The sequence below is a fragment of the Eupeodes corollae genome, chromosome 1 (assembly GCF_945859685.1).
Source record: "Eupeodes corollae chromosome 1, idEupCoro1.1, whole genome shotgun sequence".
Classification (NCBI taxonomy): Eukaryota; Metazoa; Arthropoda; class Insecta; order Diptera; family Syrphidae; genus Eupeodes; species Eupeodes corollae.
This window is the reverse complement of record NC_079147.1, coordinates 266,298,012-266,319,683: the sequence shown is the minus strand read 5'-3', so window position 1 is coordinate 266,319,683 and position 21,672 is coordinate 266,298,012. Positions and strand designations below refer to the sequence as shown.

The window sequence follows — 21,672 nt, the reverse complement described above, 5'->3', positions numbered from 1 at the left end:
GGTAGTTAAGGACTTTGTCTACATAGGCACCGCTATTAATGCAGACAACGACACCAGCGCTGAAATCAAACGAAGAATAACTCTTGCAAATCGCTGGTTCTTTGGACTTAGAAGGCAATTGAGAAGTTAAATCCTCTCTGGAGCATGTATAATCACCATCTATAAGACACTCATCATCCCGGTTCTCATTTATGGCGCTGAGGCCTAGACCCTGTCAAAGAAAGATGAGAGCGTCTTAGGCTGCTTAGAGAGAAAAATTCTTCGGGTTATTTTTGGTCCCGTACGCATAGATGGAGAATGGAGGAGAAGATATAACGACGAACTGTACGGGCTGTACAGTGACACTGACCTAGTTAGCAGAATTAAAGTCCAACGGCTTAGATGACTAGGTCATGTAGAGCGGATGGACATCAACGCTCCAGCCCGGAAAGTCTTCCAATCCAATCCCGAGGGACGGCCGACGCAGTAGAGGTAGACCGCGACTCAGGTGGCGCACCCAGGTGGGAGAGGACCTCAACCAACTTGGCGTGCTAAACTGGAGACAGCTAGCTAAAGACCGAGCTAGCTGGAAACGCATGTTTGTTGAGGCCCAGGTCCGCCCCGGACTGAAGCGCCACCTTAAGTAAGTTAGTTAGATCTTGTAGAGAGACTTGAAAAGCGGGTCGAACTGAAAAATAATCAGATCTTAAAACTGGCTTCAGAAAAAATTATTCAGAACATATGCAATTAATGATTAATCGCTTATCGTGTCACTGCAAAATACGGGGACTAACAATTAATACAGAAAAGTCGAAATAATGGTGTTTGCGCGATACTCAAGACAATGAAAAGCAATGGACTTATGATGGTCATTTTCTAGAAACAGCTTAAGAGGTCAAATATTTGGGAGTTAAATAACTAAATCCGGCTTTAAATTTCAACAAACGCCTTATGGAAAAATGTGTTTTCCAACAAAACAATAATTTTATCTGCAAAATATAAGATATTCAATGCAGTAGTTAAATCAACTCTTTGCTATGCATCGCAAGCTTGAAGATCACATGAGTGAGGAAATTGAGAAATTCCACCCTCTTGTAAGATAGGTGAAATTGAGAAATTCTCCAAGGGTAATTCTTGTCACGAAAAGTGCTTTCTCAAATTAGCGGTTCGAATTTGGCCTAAAATTGCAGGTCCCCTCCATCCCTGGCCACATTACTCGCACAAATTAATGGTTGAGAGTTATTAATCACCAGACCCTAGTTCTCAACGGACTGTTGCGCCGAAATTTGTTTGTATTAGTTTTGGCAACCTATAAGTTAGTTATTTAAATGATATATCTAAGATTAAGGTTCTATAATAAGATGGAAGCCTATAATGTAATTCAAATTCAACCTTGAGATTTCTTTGGGGCACCTTTAAGTAAACCTTAATGACTTTGACGAATCAACAATTGCAAAACTGGACTAAGTGAAAAGTTTGTGACATTTTTTGCTTGACATTATTTGGAAGATCTCTTTGTCCTATTTTTATCATACTATCAAGGGAACATCAAACTACTATTGTCAAACATACATAACCCTTTTGAATTTCAAATCGTAAAAAAGAACAAGAAATAACCGACAGCCCATCACTCTCAATCATGACTTGTACCTTTTAGTATGTTGATTAAGAGATTCATTAATGTTAATCCTAGTCATGTAAGACACAAGATACTTTTAAAATGTTAATTTTCAATAATATTAATAATCTAACGACATCGACATCGACTTCGACTGACTTCGATATATCGACAGTAATTTATTTTAAAGACCACTAATTGATCATTTTACAAGCTTCTATTCCACATTGATCTCTATCTGCATTAAATTTAAAATATTCTTCGATGAGAAAATAATATTTCCCATCATCATTGGAACTGGACATATTAAAGCTGGCATGAAAGATAAATTCTAATTCTATCTATTTTGACCGGATAAGCTAATATTTTATTTGAGACTCAAGCTCAAGAACTCATCTTCATCAAACAATGTATTCAAATCATCTCATGAACTTGACCCCATGATATTTCTCTCCTCTTGAGAGACATTATTGTTTTGTTTTCTGATAATATGGCACCTTTAGAGAATTAACAAATTTCAATGGAAGGTCGGTCGCATTCGGAACAGGTGTTCTCAAAACATTACTCAAGGAAGATGCAATTGGAATTACTATACTATGACCCACCTTATGCCCGTTGCAGTCGCATCGTTATCGTCATACCGTCAATTCACAATCGAATCGCATTGTCTATCGACACACTATGACCGAAATCGTGCACCACAATTCCTTCTCCGGAGGACTCAAGTCGGACATTGTTCTAGATGCCCCCAAACACACAGAATATGAAGCCGATTCATCCACAAAAAAGTAATTCTGTCCAATTCATGAAAACTCCAATTGAATGCGCATTGCGAGTAGTCTCAGCTTTGACTCTCAACTTTTAAAAACGCTTCTCCATCGGATCGAGGGCAAATCGATCGTCGGCGTTCGTCGTAGTCGTAGTCGAAGCTGAGCTGAAGCTTATTAGCTTCTTGGCAGCTATCAACGATTGTTGTGAGTTATGATGTCATGGTGGTTGGCATCCGGCACCCCATTCATACATTGACTCCTACACTCAAAAAAAAAAACATTGTTGTCCGAAGAATTTTCCATTCTTGTAACATTGTAATTTAAAAATTGTTGGCTCAACAAATAGCTGTTGAAGCAAGAACTCATTTTTGATTTTTCTAGAATCAAAAAGTCACTTTAAAAATAAAATTCTTGAAACAACTATTTAAACATTTTTAAGCATTTTCAAAAATGGAAAATTGTTAGTCTAAGAATAAAAAGTTTGTTTTAAATATTTTTTCATGCAAAATATCCTATTAAGAATCAAATTTTTGAGTCAACAATTCGTTCTTCAGCTAACAATTATTATTAAGAATGAAAAAAGTTGGAATAACAATAAAAGTTGTTGGCACAAGAACTGCATACTTGAATCGTTTTTTGTGTATTATAATTGCAACTGTTTATTTAACAATCAATTTTTGCGATTTAAGTATAAATTGTTAATTTTCCAACAACTAGTTCTTGGCACAAGAATTTGTTCTTGAAACAACAATTAGTTCTTGGAACAACAATTTATTCTTAAACTCTTGCAAACGTAACTGTAAAATTGTCTCGTAAAAGAAATGCAAAAAGCAATGAAATCATTGTCTTGTGAAATGCGATCGGTACAACATTAAATAAATTAAAGGAAATAAATTAAACAAATAAAAGTGCGATCGGCGCGTGCAAGTGTTATAAGTGGAAAACAATTAAATTAAAAATTTAAAATGGCCGAAGAAGAACAAGTAGTGATAAAACATATCGAAGCTGAAATCCTGGAACTTTTTTTAAGTTGGGGACTATCCTGCGCTGGGATATCTGCACTAGAGGAGTGCCGCATAGCTTCTTTTGATGTTATCAAGATTCTTAATGGGCATGATATTGAAAATGTGTTCCAAAAAAGAGAACTTATGGCGGACAGAATTAAATTTAGGTACGGTCTAAATAAATGGAGGGAAGCTAATCATGTAAGTACGAACTCATATTTTGAAATAATAAACGTAACTATGCAATACTTTAGGTCGACGTAATACCATGCTGCCAGAGTGACAAAACACTTTCCATGGTATCACAATGGCTTTCATCGGATGCAATGCATGCCAGCTCTTCAACGTCTTCTCAAAATGTCTTCGAATTTCGAGGAAAAACAAATACAAATATCGATTTTAATATTAAAGAAATATTGCAAAAAACTGTTGCTGGAGACGATATGATTAAAGCATACCAACAAACGCCAAACCTATCTAGCACTGATCAAACCATCATATCTAGATGCATTGTCGACCATTTTCATCACAATGGTCTAAAAATGTGTCCAAAAACCATGAAAAGTGTAGCTAAGGAAATAGTAAAATTATTTCCAAATGAAGACGAACGTACGTATTACGTTCCGCGGGAAAATGGAAAGCAGCCATCGGGAAAAATTTTTGACAGGTACTTTAACGTCGGATACAATCGGAAGAGAAAAGCTGACTTGTCAGTAACAGAAAAGATAGCCAAAAGCACTACTGATATTGAAAATGATGCGAGTACTATTTCCGAAGAAAATGACAACATGGAAGTCGAAGAGTTTTTAAAGAAAAAAGAATTTCTGTTATATAACTCTCCTGAAAACGCAAAATCTTTGTGGGAAGAAACATCTAAAATGAGAATGAAGGAAGAAAAATATCCAATTTCTTCATTTTTAACTGCATGGCCACGGTATAAGGACACAAATGCCGAACAGCTAATTAATGTTGACTTCAACACATTACACCCGGGAAAATCTAATAAACTCTTCGAAAAGTTCTACGAGTTAAAAAAAAGGGCAAACAAGGTTTTTTTCCCATCATCAATCAAGGAGAAACTCTTTCTTGAAATGTATAAGAAAATGGTTTCGCCCGAGCTTTGTGCCGGTAATTATATAATAAAATATAATAATTTTATAATTTGACTGATAAAATTCTTTTTTCAGATTCGAAAAACTTTTTCTTTTTTAATTTGTTGCACACCATCTTAATTCCGCCAAGGATTAGCAAAACTTGCAAACCATCAATTTCTGATGCACAAAAAGATATGTTTGTTCACTTGGTAAGCTTAAATAATTTTAAACATAAGGAGGATGAGCTGCAACTCCAAGCTATTTCGGAAAAACTTAAGTTGCAGCCAAAAATTTTTGTCATTGGGGAGTCTTTGGAAAGCTTGAAAGAATTTTATGTTTATTTGGAAGGTATACGCTATAAAGTTTCAACGCTGCTCGATGCTATAGATTTAGTTGTTAAGATTTGTTTCGTTTTTAATTTAGATTATACTCAAAAAAGCAAATATGTGTGGTTCTTTTTGCAAGAATATATATACGAAATTGTCCCTGACGAAAAAATTTCAAAAATAAAAAACATTATTTCAAAATTAGAAAATGTCAACATTGAATAAAGATAATTATAAAAACACACATATTTGCTTTATCTGTAAGAAAACTTTTCAAAACTCAAATAAATTTCTCATTCATTTAAAAGATGATCATAGGACTCCAACACACTATGAATTTTCTTGTAAATATAATTCATGTAACAAATTCTTTCAAACTATTTATAAATTTAAGCATCATATTTTAAAACACGATAACAAACCAGACAGTTGTAATTTTGAAATCAGTCCTAAAAGAGTAAAGACCATAGCACCTACTATTTCAACCAATGAAATTCATCCGAATACCCAACCACGTAATGATTCTGAAGAATGTAATGTTTTGCTACAAGCCCAAAGTTCTTCTTGTCAAAAACCACCTCAAATTGATCTTAATAAAATAAAAACTAACTTAACTAAAGCAGTAATTTCCTTTGCACTCCAACTTCATACAAAAGCCAATGTAACCAGAAAAAGTATTCCAGAAATTCAAAATGCTATAGAAGGTGATATCCTAAAGCCGTTTGTAGATACATTAAGTGAATTTATGCCATTTATGGAGCCCGAACTTCAATCTATATACCAAACCATTCTTAACATTGTAAATAACCCGTTTGAGGACATAGCATCCGAATACAAATTTTTTCAAAAAATTGAATCTCTACAAATTTTTAAACCACCCAAATTGTTTACAATAAGCAGACAGTTAGATGAAGTTTTCGTACGAGGTGAGCCAACTTTAAAAGAAAACACTATTGAAGGATGTCTCAACGACATACATTTTCAATTAAAAAAGTATTTTGAGTCACCATTAGTTTTAAGTAAAACCCTAAAGAACATCGAAAATATTAAAACCCAAAACTTATTGAATCACTTTATAATGGGAAATATGTGGAAAACTAAAACTGACACAATACGTGATAAAATAATTTTTCCTTTGTTTTTATATTTCGATTCATTTCAAACAAATGATGCAAATGGGCCTCATAATGACTCGATTTGTGGAATTTATTTTACTGTCCCTGTTATTCCTCAACACCAATTATCCCACTTAAGTAACATTTTTGTGGCAGGATTTGTTAAATCAAAAGATATAAATCACTTTGGAAACAGTGCTTCTTTGGCTAAGTTAGTTCAAACTCTTGAAGATCTTGCTTTAAATGGCATTGATTTGAATATCGATGGGAAAACTTCTAAAGTATATTTTTATCTAGGACAAATACTTGGTGATAATCTTGGACTCAACGAAGTCTTAGGATTTGTTCCAAGTTTCAATGCTAGACACTATTGTAGAATTTGTACGAGGGACAAAAAAAATTGTCAAAATGATTGTGTAGAAGTTAAAGAAAGTATTCGAAATTTATCTGGTTACGTTCGTGAATCAACTTTGGGATTCAACCAACCGGAATTTTCTTCTGTAAAAGAAAATTCCATATGGAATACTTTGACCCATTTTCATGTAGTTGATAATAAGGCATGCGATATCATGCACGATATTTTTCTGGGTGTTGCGAAATACAACTTGTCAAAAATCTTAAACTACTTAATTTTTGAAAAAAAATATTTTTCTTTAGAAGCATTCAATTATAGAAAGCAGATGTTTCCCTATGATTCCCATTTTATTAATAATATAAGTCGTCCAATTGACGGAAACCAAATTAAAAATTGCAATATAAAAATGAACGCAGCTGAAATGAAAACATTTTTACATTTTGTTTTGCTCATCATTGGAGACTTAATTCCAAATACAGACACAGTTTACCAATTTCTAATAACTTTTATAAAAATAATTGATATTGTAACTCTTCAAGACGAATTCAATTCAGCTGTTTTAACAAAACTTGATAATTTAATTGAACAACACAACAATTTCTATGTTGATTTTTTTAAAGAAAAATTAAAGCCCAAATTTCATTTTATGTTACACTACAGCACTGTTATAAAAGAAATTGGTCCTTTAAAAAATGTTTGGTGCTTCAGATTTGAAGCAAAACATCAATTTTTTAAGCAGTATTGTCACGTTATAAATTCAAGAAAAAATGTTCCATACACTTTATGCATAAAAAGCTCGCTTCAATTCTCACATACGACTCTACAAAATTTATTTTTTCAGGACGATTTTTCCAAATTTTGCAACTGTTTGCCTATTGATTTAACGAAACTACCGTATTACCTTAATCTTTGCACACATTTTTCTTTCGGTAGCCAAGTTGAAAGTTTGATTTTCAAAGGAAACCTTTTTAAAATTAATTGCTTTGTGAAATTTGAAAGTTCAGTATTAAAAATATTAAACATCTTTTTGGATTCTGAAAAAAATATTTTTTTAATATGTCAATTATACAAATGTTTGTATCTAGAACAATTTCAGGCATATAAAATAGAGCAAAATGTAAATTGCTTTTATATGAAACATATTGTTAATTTTTCGACGTGTGTAAAGAGTGTCACTTTAAATAACTCGGAAGAAGTTGTCCGTTTTTATTAATACTATATTTTGAATTAAATTTAATATTTATGTACATTATTTTTAAGTATGGCTAATATAAAAAAAAATAAAATATGAAATTCGTTGCATTCGAAAACTTTTAGCGTTTTTTCTTTTTTGTTGAAGAAAAAAATCTCCATTTACTGAAACCAACGGGTGTTTTAAAGGTAAGTTGAATTTAAACCTACACATTTTTATATAGAAATCAACTTTATTCTTAAAGTAATTTGATGAGCAATTTTCAACACAACAATTTCCGGAAATCTCATATTTTTAGTATTTAACCCAACAATTTCATTTTCATTTTTTATTGACAATTTGTTCTTGGGTCAACAATCTATAGTTTTTAAAGTCTGACATGTTTTGTTCTTGATCTAACTATTAAATTGTCAATTTTTATTAACAATACATTTTTCTCGCAACAATTTTCGCTCTTGAAATTTTAAGTATTTTAGTATTTGGCCATACAATTTAATTGTTGAGCTTTTTTAACGATTCTTTCTTGAGGCAACAATGTAAATTTTTGAAGTTTTTACATTTTTTATTTTTAAATCAAAAATAAAAGTTCTTGTTGCACGTTCAACACTTGCATTCTTAAGTTAAGAATTTATAGTACTTGGGTTCATTTTAAAGTACGAAAATTGTTGGGCCAAAATATAAAATTCTTGATATTACAATTTTTTTTTCTGAGTGTAAGGCACCTTTAAGCCCCAGCTCGAGAAGAGCCACCACTTCACCTGTAGTATACCTTTTAGCCTGGTGTGTATATGGTAAAAAGTAGTGATGGCCAGAAGAGGGCACACTGTTGCGAGGCGAGTACGAGTTCCGTTCGCGATTCGCGAAGATGATGGGCCACATGGGCAATCGGCACTCCACTCTTGAAAAACATCACAATGCCAATAACTAAAATCACGAATTTATTTTATTAGTTTAACATCGTTTGTAAGGAGTGGTTTTTGTGTCAGTGCGCGATTTTCAATAACATGGGTCGCAGTCGCAAGTCGCACATCAACTTCAACTTCAACTTTAGCTAACTACATACCGGCTACCTTGGTTTATTGGGACCTTACCTACCTTTACCTTACGTTTACCTATTGAAACCAACTTTATTAAAAAACAATATTTATAAAAATAAAAAATACAGAACACAACAAAAGATGAATTAAAACAAAAGGTCCAATAAAATATGAGTAAAATCGATGTTAGCCGTTTGTTTGATGATGTCTTGAGCTTGAGTTTGAGTTTGAGTCTGGGTCTGAGCTCTGAGATCTCTATGGGAGGTGTGATAGTAGTGCTAGTTCGTGGAATATTTTTGATCTGTGTGGTATCGATGCGATGGCTATGACGATGGCGATGGTAGTGCGATGTCCCGCGAGAGATGTTGTAAGCTTAATGGCCAAAGCGTGCCGTTCAGCCCCCTTGATGATGATAATAATGATGATGGAATGAGACGCTGAAAGGTAGGTTTGCTCATAAGACTACTCTATGGTCATTCGGATTTATAGATGGGAAGACAACATTATGGGTTTGTGATTTGATAGTCAGGACAATAATTCACATTGTGACAGGTCAATGTGAATTCAAGGCGGCAACTTGTACAATCTACAATGTGTTCAGCATCAAGTAGGAATTTCTGTAACCTCTGTGATTGCAAAAACACGAGTACATGCGCTGTACATGGCACACCACGCCGGCACTAACTGGTGTTTATAGTTCTTTGATATTTCATTTGATATCTGGGCTAAAATTTCCATAAAACTTATGACAGCTGCTTATGATGGCTAAAGATTTATCAGTGACGTTAAATTTGATGACCTTACAAGATTTAAGATATTTGTGTACAATATTGTACAAGGTAGCAACTATTGAATGACACTTCATGTTCCTGCATTAAAGAAGTAAACATATCAATGGTAATTCAAAATTTGGAGACAAAATATTTGTACTGCTGTGAAAATTGTAGTCACAATTAAAAAGGTCAAAGGAAAATTGTATCAAATGTAAAAAATTTAAGAGAGAAAGGTTCCTTGAACAAGGCTTAAAGACTTAACTTTTTTTGTATGTGCTTAAAGACTTAACTTTTTTTTATGTGCGAATAACTAGAATATGTATTGGAAAAGCGATTTGAAAACATTAAGTGGTGCTTTTTTATAAGGCTTTAAGTACAAAGCTTAAAACTCAGTCGTTCTGAAATATCGTTAATACTATTGACTTAAAAATTATTTTTTTTGAAAATATGTATATAAATAAACAAAAACTTAATTAATGTATATTTTACCTCTACAATTTGAAGGCCAGACAAAATGTTTCATTCCAAAGATGTTGGTTTAGTATGAGTTTTAAACAAATATTCGTCATTTTCTGAGTCTATGGACTACATAATGTTCAACTTAACAGGCTTTTTGTAAGAATTTTTAATCATTCATGGAAATTGAAAAGTCAAAAAATCTTTTTGATCATGGGAGACTTTAATGTACATATTTTGGAAAACAATGAGCAAATAGGAACCTACTTTGACTTTTTAGCCTCACATTGTCTTGTTTCTTTTGTCAGAGAAATTACCAGAATCAAGATGCGGAAAATGTTTTGATTACGTATTTGGCCGCTTCGCTCTATCTTCAGTGATGTCTTGTGAAAAATGTGTTTTTGAATTTAGAAATACTGATCATTCAATACCTGTAATTTCGGTAGATGCAGGAGTAAAAAATATTAATTTCGATTCTTGTTTTTCGAATGTTGGACTAAAAACTATTTGAATCATGGGATTAAGTTCTTGCGTAAAGGGTTTCTTTGAGGTACTCTATGTAGATGTTAATCTGAAAATTCTTCTGCATTTGCCTCAAAGAAACCCTGAAAAACGTCTTAAGCCATGGATCACTCATACTTTTTTTTAAAGCAAGATATAAGAATAAGTTTAAAAAAAAAGTTTGAAATATTTTTGCAGTAATCACTTAAAAAAATAAATTAAAGAAAGAAATTTGTCGTGGTAATTTTTAGACTAATAAATTCAATCAAGCTGTAGAAAACGTTGTATTGTCTCCGATAGAAATGGAATGGCAAACGATTTTAATGAATACCTTTCAACGATTGCATATGATATTATTATGATGTGATATGTCACTATGCTTCTTCGATAGTGACTTGGATTCCAGCGCAGCTATGGTAACAAATTGAATTCTTTGTGGAATGAGAAATTTTACCCCGAATAGGGTGAAATCTATCAAACCCAAAGAGCACTCATGGTTTGATTTGAGCTGTAAAGAGGTTATTAGGATCAGAGATGTAAGTTTCCGTTGATACAAAGCCAACCAGACTGAGGAAAACCGGAATAAGTTTGACCAAGCTAGAAACACCTGTAATGGTCATATTCGACGAACAAAATTTTTGCATGATCAGAAATTAAGGCAAAAAATACTACAATGACCTAAAGGTAGTAAAAATGTCTGGTCATTTGTAAAAAAACGTACGAAACACCACATCATCCTCGGTTCCAACACTCGTCCACAATGACACTCAATATGTAAGCTCGATTGAAAAAGTAAATTTGCTTGCAGCACAGTTTGCTGTTAACTCGACGTTACAGGATAGTGTCATGAGTCCTCCTGTTCTTGAGAGCGTAAATGATTCTATGGGACGAATCTTCTTTCGCACTCGTGCAGTTGCAAGAATACTGATATAACCAAATCCGCTGGCCCGGATAGCATTCCCCTATTGTTCTGAAGAGGTGTACTTCAACGCTGGCAAAACCACTGCGTAAACTTTTCCATCTCTCCTACTCTACAGGTCTCTTTCCGAGCGGATGGAAAACTGCATTTATCCAGCGTGTCCCTAAAAAAGGCGAATCCTCCTCCCCCTCAAACTTTCGTCCAATAGCACTCACGTCCCTTCTTTCCAAGGTCATGGAAACGCTGATTAATTTTCAGCTTAACAAATATCTCGAAGAACGAAAGCTTCTTAATGACCGACAGTATGGTTTTCGTAGCAATTATTCCACTGGTGATGTTTTGGAGAAAGTAAGATTATTGCACTTGATATTTCAAAAGCATTTGATAGCACCAAGCTCTCTTATCTAAGATACGTGCTTTTGGTATTGATGAATCTCTTCTTAGTTGTATTATGAATTACCTTTCTAACCGTTCAATACAAGTTGTATTGGATGGTTACAAGTCTGAAATTCATAAAATAAATGCTGGTGTTCCTCAGGGCTCCATTTTGTCTCCGACTCTCTTTCTTATATTCATAAATGATCTTATGTCTGCCACTTCTAATCCATTAACCAGTTTCGCCGACGACAAAACCCTTAGCTTCTCATACTCGTTTATTGATTCACATCCTCGTCCTTCGGATGTGGAACTTAAACGGCAGCGATAGCTTAATTAAATTCTGATCTTGACAGCATTGTACAATGGGGAATCAAAAACCGTGTAGAATTTAAAGCTTCGAAAACTCAATGCTGTCTCCTGTCGTTAAAGCGTAACACAATACCGATGCCACTATCTATGAGTGGTACTTGCATCCAAGAAACTAATCAAATGTCAGTACTTGGTATGTGTATCACAGATCACCTTTTATGGAACGATCCTATATTTGATATTGCCAAAAATGCTGCCAGGTGCTTCAGATTTCTCCGACGACGGTGCAAGAAATTTGTCACCCCTTCTGATCTGGCTGTAATTTACAAAGCCTTCATGCGTCCAAAGCTTGAATATAATTCGCATATCTGGGCAGGTGCCCCTAAAACAAGTTTAAATCTCTTGGATAGAATACAAAATAGGGCTTTAAAAATGATAGGCGATAGAACTATAATTGAAACATTTACATCGCTAGAACACCGCCGCAATGTTTCATGCCTTTTGTTGTTTTATTGATATATGATATATGCCAGTTGCATTCCACCTCTTAAACAATTTAGTCGTAATACTTGCACTTCTGGGAATGCTTATCAGTTTTCCCTTGAGCTCAATTTCGGGCGTACTGTCAAGTATAGAAATTCTTTCTTAAATCGCACATCGAGAATGTGGAATGCTTTGGCCAACTCTGTTTTTCCCTCCCATTTTGATGTTCAGAACTTTGAACTTTTAAATCCTTCCCTATTTTCCTAACCCTCGCACTGTGTTTAAATATAAACATAAAAAGGGTATTAATAAGGCCTTGAGTGCTTGTGAATTTAAAAAAAAAATATTCAAGTGTCTTACATAAGTGGACCAAATTGTTCAGTTTGTAATGCTGATGAACCTTCTCAAAGGCTTAGTTTTGAAATTTTAGAAGTTATTAGCACCTTCAAAAAATCAAACTCTTCTGGATCGACTGCAACTCCAATTTTTGTTTAAAAAATGTAGCTTCTTTCTTAAGTGATGTCGTGGCACACCTCTTTAGTAAAAATATTGTTGATTGCCCTTAAATATGCTAATGTTGTGCCCCTTTTTTAAAAAAAATCTTACAAGTGATTTATTCTACTATAGGCTGATTTCATTTTTACCGTCTATAAGTAAGGTATTTGAAAAGGCTGAACAAAATTGGTTAGTTTTTTGAACACAAAGTTTCTGCTCTCAAATAGTTGTTTTATTTATTAATATTTCATAAGTTTTTAATATGGTAGATTAGATCACAAAATACTGCTAGGTAAGTTTGAGAATGCAGGGTTTTGAGGTTTTATTTGTGACTGTCTAGTTTCATACCTAAAAAAAAGAAAAAAAAGAGTGAAATTCGAACAGGTAATAAATTCGAAGATTTAAAATCAATTAAATTATGAGTCCCACAGGGTTCTGTTCTAGGGCCAGTTCTATTTTTGATTTACATGAATTCCTTGTTTAGATTGCCTTTCCAAGGTGTATTGACTGCATTTGCTGACGATGTTGTTTATAGCTTTAGTGCAAATAAAATAGCTGATAATGAACTGCTTGTTTATTAATAATCTGCTCAAAAACCAAGGCTATGTTTTTCAGTTTATCAGAAAATAAAAATGTCGATATCGATTCGATTTCTTTTTTACATGCTATAGAATTCCAAAAATTCAAACTTCTAAACTGCACTTATTTAGGGATTGTTAATGAATTTAATTATTTGGGACTAGTCATTGATTCCTTAATCTGAGACAATAATTTTGTGGCACTTTAAGATTTGTATTACAAAATTGGATTTCAAGTTGGGGAGGTATTTATGACAAAATAAATCCAACACCTTTTGGTGTGTTCTGAAAACAATAAGCTGTAAACCCCGCATGTTCTCTAGTTTTCACTTTTTAAGGAATTGAAGGTTTTTCCAATACGACATTTGTTAAGTTAAGAGCACATTTTTTAAAAAATATGAAAATCTGAATTTCAGAATCATTGCAAATTATAGTTTACGTGGGAATTTATAAAATCTAGTTTCTAAACCGACTTTTGTGGTTTTCATTTTCAAAAAGCTTCCACACTCTATCAGAGATCTTAGATAAAATTTTATACTTTTGAAACAAAAAAAAATCCTTTTGATTATGATGATGAACATTTTAATTTTTTCTAATATTTGATAAAATAGTTAAATATTTATGTAAATTTTCTTTTCTCATATAATATCAATATCACAATTTTTGTTAAAATATTTGTTTGTACTCAAATATTTTGACACAAAAATTGAAGTGAACTTATTTCGTTTTCAGTACTAAAAGTACGTTGCGTCTCCAAAGTGTCAAGAGCAAAGACAAGATATTAAAGTTAACCGAATTCAACTTTATAAACAAAAGCGTTTTAAATACAATGAGTGATTTTGGATTGAGAACAAGTTTTAGATTTTCGGTGTTTTTAAATTAGGAATGGAGAAGTATTTTCTGTACATTTTTCATACTAAAAATCAATTTTAAGAAACAAGTCTTTGGAAAAATTTAGAAGAGCCCCGGAACAATTGGGAACAAGTATTGGAATTTTGAATTTCGGAGAAGATTTACCAGAATATGGTTAACAGAATGGTACACTGTTAAGTTTAATTTGGACTTAATATCATTATTTTTGAACATGTTTGAATGAAATAATTGGATGTGAGTGATTATGCTTTAAAACACATTATTTAAATGTGTGTGTTTGTAAAGGGGGGGTTTGGGGATGTTTTTTTTTAATGTAGGCATAATAATTATTAATTTCATAGAGTCGGAATCTTTAAGACCTTTTGGTCTTTGCTGAAAAAACATCTTTGGCTTGAAATTTTAAATTTTTTCAAGGGGTGGCACTAGAGAAAATATATTTAGCTATATTTGCTTATGGTTTGGACACGAATTGGGGAAGTATGGTTTGACTTGGAACAATCTTTGAATTTTTGATTTTTGAAAAAGGGAAGCTAAAAATAATTTTTGAAAGATCGATAACCAGCGTAAATTTAGGATATAAGTCAAGTTTTGGTTGCTGTACATGTGCTTGTTCACGTTCAATTAAAATGTTGGCTTAAAAATAAGAAAATAGGGATACGTATTTTACGTTTTTTAAAAACAAAAATTGGGGGAAATATCTTTTAAAATATACATTTCACGACTCTTATTGTTTGGACCAATGATTAGAAAACTTTTTAAAATATAAAAATTGGAATTTCGATTTTTTTACAAATTTTGCCAATATCTTTTGAAATTTTGATCATAGAGGTCCAAAAATTTGGAACGATGTTCAGAACAACTAGAACAACCTGGAACAATTTCAAAAAGATTAAGTCAAAAACAGTTTTTGTGGTCGAACACCCCCATTTTTGGGTATTTTTCAAAATAAATTTTTGAACAATGCGGAACAACCTGGAGCAACTTTCCAAAATTTTAAAATCGAAAAAGGGGCGCTAACTTCACGCACTCCGGTCAAACGCACTTACCATCATGCAACCCTACTAAGTGAATATACATATAGCTGCTGTAAGTAAATGTTTTGCCCAAGACCAAAATGGGTGGAATCCTCGTCGTTCTCAGGAATAAGGACTGTCGTACGGCACATAAAGCCGTATTTTTCATTTGGGTCTACACCTACATCACACAACCACTGAAGCCAGCTGACCATTCACAATGTCATAGGTACGTCGAATGGGTGCTTAGACAACATTTGGTAGACGGCGATTTTTCGAACAAAAAATTTTCTTCATAAACCTTTAACTCTTGAGCACTTAAAAACCAACATTCGTGAAGTTATGGCTGAGAAATCGCCCAATATGTGTCAAAAAGTGGTCAAAAGTTAAATCAAAAGAATTGATGCTTGAAACAATTCGCGTGGTGGTCATTTATATGATGTAGTCAACGTTCAAACTTTGTAACAGAAAAGAAATATCATTTAAAAGAATATTTAATGTGTGTTTTATTTATGCTTACTTTTGAAACCACAAAATGAATTACCCTGTTGTTTAAGGAATCAATTTATTAATTTTAAGAGAAATGTTAATGTTCATCAAAATATGTTTACTAAACATTTGGTTGTTGACAAGAACATTAAGGTCCGACCAGACCAAAAACACATTTTCAAATTATTTCAGAAACATTGAAAAATTGTTTCAGAAAAAGAGAAACATTTCTGAAATGTTCTTTTTTTTTGGTCTGGACGTACGCGAAACTTTTTTGAAGCATTCACGATACCTATTCCAAATTGCATTAACATAGATCGAAAGTCGGTAAGTAGCTTTCAATATACAATACATATATATAAAATGTCGCGAAAATTGTGGAGCAACGAAAATTTTATCCAATGGATACAAAATTATAAAATAAAGAGGTTTTGTAGGATTAACTTTATAAAAATTTTAATAATAAAATCAAAAACCCTGATAATTCTTCTAAAAAATCTAGAATAATATAATTTAAAAAAAAAAAACCTGATAATTCGTCTAAAAATTCGAATAATGTAACTTTTGAAAAAGATGAGGTAAAAATTTAGGATGACACAACACGACACTATCAGTGCTGATTCTTTAACACTTCTTTTTGCACAAAACTGGATTCTTAAATGGGAAACAAAACAACATTTCAAAAATGTTTTTTAAAGCGTCCAAATCAAAAAAATTGGAAAAATTTCAGAAACGTTTTCTAACAGTGTTTCGTGAATTTTTGTTGGTGTAGAATTGTAGACACACCTCAAAAGACAAAAAATCATATCATGTGTCACGAAATTATGTCAATTGATTGATCAAATGATTTGATCTTTTACCATTATTTGACTTTATGTATTAACATTTTCAAAAAATTGTTTACATAATAAGTTTTTTTAGGAATTAATCATCGGACTATGTAAGAAATTAACAATATCGAATGAGGCAGCTTGAAGAAATTTTTTAAAACAAATGTAAACATAAATAAATCAGGTATCGAAATAGTTCGTTGAAAACTAGGGCCAAGTGATTTACAACTCTCAAACACGCCTGTTTCCGAGTCATGTCAATGATGGAGTGGGCCTACAGTGTTATGCTGAATTCGAACGACTAATTTGAAAAAGCACTTTTAGAGACAAGAATTACTTTTGATGGATTTGTTTCCTAGCGCCTTCAGTAGGAAATAATAACAAATATTTACTATAGGCACAATAATTATAATCATGATAAGAACATTAAGAGAAAAAACTAGAAAAAAAGCAGACTAAAAAATGTACTGCCAATAATTTTCGAACAATGAATTGTAAGTAAACATAATTTTAAATAATTAATTTTTTAAATTTCATATCAAAATGTAAGAAACTACAAAAATTGAATCACTCCATTGATCAATCTTATTTTAAGCTCTATAGATACAAGTACGTTTACAAACATGACAATTGCTGAAGACTGAAAAAAAACTGATCTTCGACCCTTTTTTAATTTAGCTTAGGTACTCGCACACTCATGTTGCCTCTAGCATTTATTTTGACAAGCAAACAAAACACGAATGAAATTCAAATCAAAATGATATCCATGAAATACTTACATCCTTTTCCATCATCCACCAATCACTGCCAACAAATTATCATTAATCACCGATTTTATTTCCATTGTTATACAGTACAGCATTGCTCTTTATATTCTGTGATTCTGTGAAGGTAGGTATACCTTTTGGAACTGATTATACCAATACCAAGTTTCCAATGAACCTAGATCCGAATAAAAAATATCTTAACATCAATTAGGTGTAAATATGATGGATGACTTATGATGATCCTTATAAAATATACAACATCTCTCGAACTGTGTTCCTCATCTTTACTCGAGATACTCTCAATATATGTAAGCGAGCTGTGTGATGTGAGTCAAAACTGACAACAGCAAACAAATTTGAACGAATTTTCGACTCCAGGGAGTACCTATGATATACGAACAGCAAGAATCCATCCAATCTCCTGATGCAATATTACTCACTCCTCTTCCTGATGCTGTGGCTGTCTGTCTCTGGGTCGACTGTGTCGAGGAGTCTTCTATATGGGATCGGGATGATATTGGAAATATGGACTTATTGTATGCCTTAGCCTGCCCGGCTTGACTGCATTCATGCCCTTTGGCATCCATCTGTTGGACACCCCGATCAATCCATCCTTCATTTTGTATCTTTATGCGGATTTTACTTAATCGTCCATTCGTTCTTCTTGTATCTACATATAAAGGTTGCATTGCGTTACTTCTTCCAGCATATGATATAGAAGGTCTATGGCATCTGTACCGTATAGGTTAGATACGTATTATGTGAAAGTAACAAGCCGTGATATGCACCCTAACGCGATGATGCCAATAATCGATCTTTTTTTGAGTGTAACATAACTAAAACGTAATCCCGTTGATCTCTGGCGCTGGTTAATGGTTGATGGTTGTTCTTTTTCTGACTTTTTCCTTTTGGGTTTCTGAGATGTGTGCGGAATTTCTCAACTGAACTGAAATAGATTTTGAAAAAAAAAGAAAACCAAGCTCTTTGAATGATTGAAATGATGCGAGGGCAAATGAGAAACAAAACAAATAAATTGAAGTCTTGTGATAGATTAGATCGTGATATCAATTAATCATAACAAAATTATTGATTGAACTCTAGAGATTAGGGCTTATGGAATATGTGCCATCAGCAATAGGTATAAGTTATATAAAGGTGGATACATTTGGAGAGATCTCTTGTGATGTGTGGAATTCAAATTTGGCGCCCAAAGTGTCTGTCATACAATATGTTACATGATAGAAAATTAGGAGGGATCAAAAGATGTACATTATTCAATAAAATGTTTCGTAATTTCACATAAGACGAATTAGGTTATTGTCTTAGAGGTTTGAAATGTTTGATATGTAAGTTTGAGTAACTTACTCTTATATGCCTGAAAATTATGTACCATATAAATACACGGACTTTCATAAACAAAATTCTGATTAAAATGAAATATTGGATAAATTATTAAAAAATTATTTTGCCAAAAAATACAAACAATTCTAATTTTTAACAATTTTAATAATAATTAATAATAAAAATGTTAAGAAATTTGCGAAATTTTAACTCAATAAAATGGACTATTTTAAAAAGAATATCGTATGAGAATATTAATATCAGAAATAACTTATATTAAATTTGTACTGAGTAAAAGGGGTTTGTTCGTAAATTATGGTCCAAGTGAAATGTTTCTCCAAATGCAATAGATGGTGTTGTTGGTGATAAAATGTAATGTTTTTTGCTGAAATGAAACTTTTTACAAAATATCAAACAATAATAAAGCGTGCGTCTTGGGTTCGAACACTGCCTGTGCCACCTAAATTTAAAAAAAAAAATAATTTATGCGGGTACTGCCTCTTGCGAGACATTGACAAATTCTTCAAGAGTAAATTTTGTCATGAGAAAGTGCTTTTTCAAATTAGCCGTTCGGATTCGGCCTAAAATTTGTTCCCTTCCATTCATGAAAACAGTACTCGCACACAGGAATGGTTGATAGTTGTCACTAGGCCCTGGTTCACAACGGATGTTGTGCCACCCAATTTATTTATTTTATGTCAAGATACTTTTGTAGGTTTTATTTTGACAGGTAAGCGGTCACCCCAAATTTTTTAAAACTATACAAAATTTGAAACATTTATTCAAGAAAAAAGACTTAATAAAATGAGTCATTCAAAAATCATACAAGTGAGTAAATCAGTAAGTGACAAATTCATTTATTTATATTCTTATATATACAGATAATATTAAATATACAATTTTATGAATTGATATGATATGGCTTAGCAATCAGCCTTTCATACAACTTATTAAATTACCAAAGATTGAAATAAATTAAAAAAGCAATTTTGTTGAAACATAAAAGTTTTGTTTGAGTTTTGAAATAACGTTTTATTGTTTTGTATATTAAACACAACCTTACGAACACATCCAACATGCATCAAGGACGGATCAAACAGAACCAACGTCTAAGAATGAAAAATTTTAAAATTGATTTCAATACGAATAAAAGTCAAATATGAATTCACAGCAGAATTTCGCAATACCTTTTATCTGCAGTGAATCTACTGCGGGTGTTGTTTTTGTTATTCATATAATGTTCAATTTTACTAACGACGGATTTTTTTAAAAACTTTTTAGTTTTCAATAACGGAAAATTTGGTTATTGACGCGTATTTTTAAAAAGTACTTAATTTAAATTAACAAGTTATTACTTTTAAAGATTATAACACTTAGTTGTCTGAATTTTAAATTTCCCCAAATTTAAATATGCCACATTGATATAAATGTAAATACTTTTCTATGCAAGATAATTAGTTTTAGATGCTCTAAAAGCCTAGCCAAAAAAGATTGACTTAATACAAGACAAAAATCGTGTAGAAGGAGGTATATTTCTCCCCGTTTATGCGGGATGGCAACCTTCAAAAAAAAATTAAAGAAAATAAAGTTAACACTTAAAACTGCCTGGCAAAAATCCTCGTTTCAAACCCTCCCAGTGGGTGCCGGGCGGTAATGATCACCACAGTTGTCTTTCACGTTGTCAAGATGGAGATCAGCTAAGGTCAGGTTGAATTGCTGAAGTTTGCTACTCCTTAATAGTAGCAAGCTATAGAAATGAAATTTGACCATAGATACGGGGTCCCTAATTTCAGTGGTGGTGTGAGAGTCTTACATAATCCGTGCCGAAGAATGAAAGGCCTGGGGGCAAACCAGTCGCTAACGAGCTCATTCGGATGCCTTGGCAGGGTCCGTCTTATCTTCTGCCTTACCCCGATATATCGGCTCTGCCGGGGCTGACCTATTTTTTCCGAGCTACTCGTGGGACCAACATTCAAAAACTTTCATAAAATGGACGAACTAGACATGACAAACGTAGAGACATCCACAGACTTGGAGGATGAACTTTTTGCCCCTTTCCTAGTTTTGACTCTGGCGAGATGCTCAGGGGGTATAGGGTAATTAAGTGTGCGGACAGGTTTTCTAGGGATTTCCTTAGTGAAAGCATTGCTAAGGATAGCAATGACTGGGAGGGCTTGAAGGCTCGCATTTAGTTGCCGCTCATGAGCATAAAGCCAAGCGGACAGGACCTGATCCGCGGTCTTCAGAGGCAAAATCCGCTGGTCCCCATGCACGATTGGGCTGTAGTTAAGGCAGAAGAACCGCAGAAGACCAGCGCCTCTTACCTTACGAGGATTAGGGAGGAGAGTTTAGGGGCTCTCGAAAAGGCCGAATACAAACTTAGTTTTAGCATAAGGAATGCCAAAATTAAAATTCTGCAGAGTCGGGGACACACCGACAAAGCTGATGACAACGTCGAGGTTGACGATGTTATAAGCGGAATCGAGATCTTCAGCTAGTTGCCGGTCCTCAGTTCTGCAGCTAAAAATAGTTAAATTATTATTAAAATTAAATTAAAAACGCGCTGAAAATCATCCAGATTAATCTGTGCTTGTTAAACCCTGAATCTGAAAGAAAAATTAAAAATTCTATTGTTTGATATTTTTAGCGTCTGTTCATCGAAAAATTCTTTATGTAAAGTTTTGTAGAAAATAAAATTCTCTAAATTTGTGTAAAGTTTGGTTAAATTTTAAGGCCCAGTGTTGATTTCAATGGGGCTTCTGTGAGTATTAAGGCAGAGGCGGTTGGGTTTAACGGGTAATGAGGGTGAAACAAAGTACATGCTGTCGTCAAGAAAGGGAATACAACAATGACATCTTGGTGAAAACGTCACGATCGACAGACGTAACTTTGAGGTAGTCAAGACCTTCGTCTACTTAGGCTCCGCTGTAAACGCAGAAAACAACACCAGCGCTGAGATCAAACGCAGAATAACTCT

At 33.2% G+C, this 21,672-nt stretch overlaps 1 protein-coding gene across 1 annotated transcript; it reads left to right on the top strand.

Annotated features, from left to right (window-relative positions):
- Positions 1–2,665: 2,665 nt before the first annotated feature.
- LOC129943034 (uncharacterized) lies at positions 2,666–8,122 on the top strand. Its single transcript, XM_056052236.1, has 3 exons — positions 2,666–3,572; positions 3,626–4,499; positions 4,559–8,122. Exons 1-3 carry the CDS (start codon positions 3,333–3,335, stop codon positions 5,014–5,016), a joined length of 1,572 nt encoding a protein of 523 aa, XP_055908211.1. The 5' UTR covers positions 2,666–3,332; the 3' UTR covers positions 5,017–8,122.
- Positions 8,123–21,672: the final 13,550 nt, after the last annotated feature.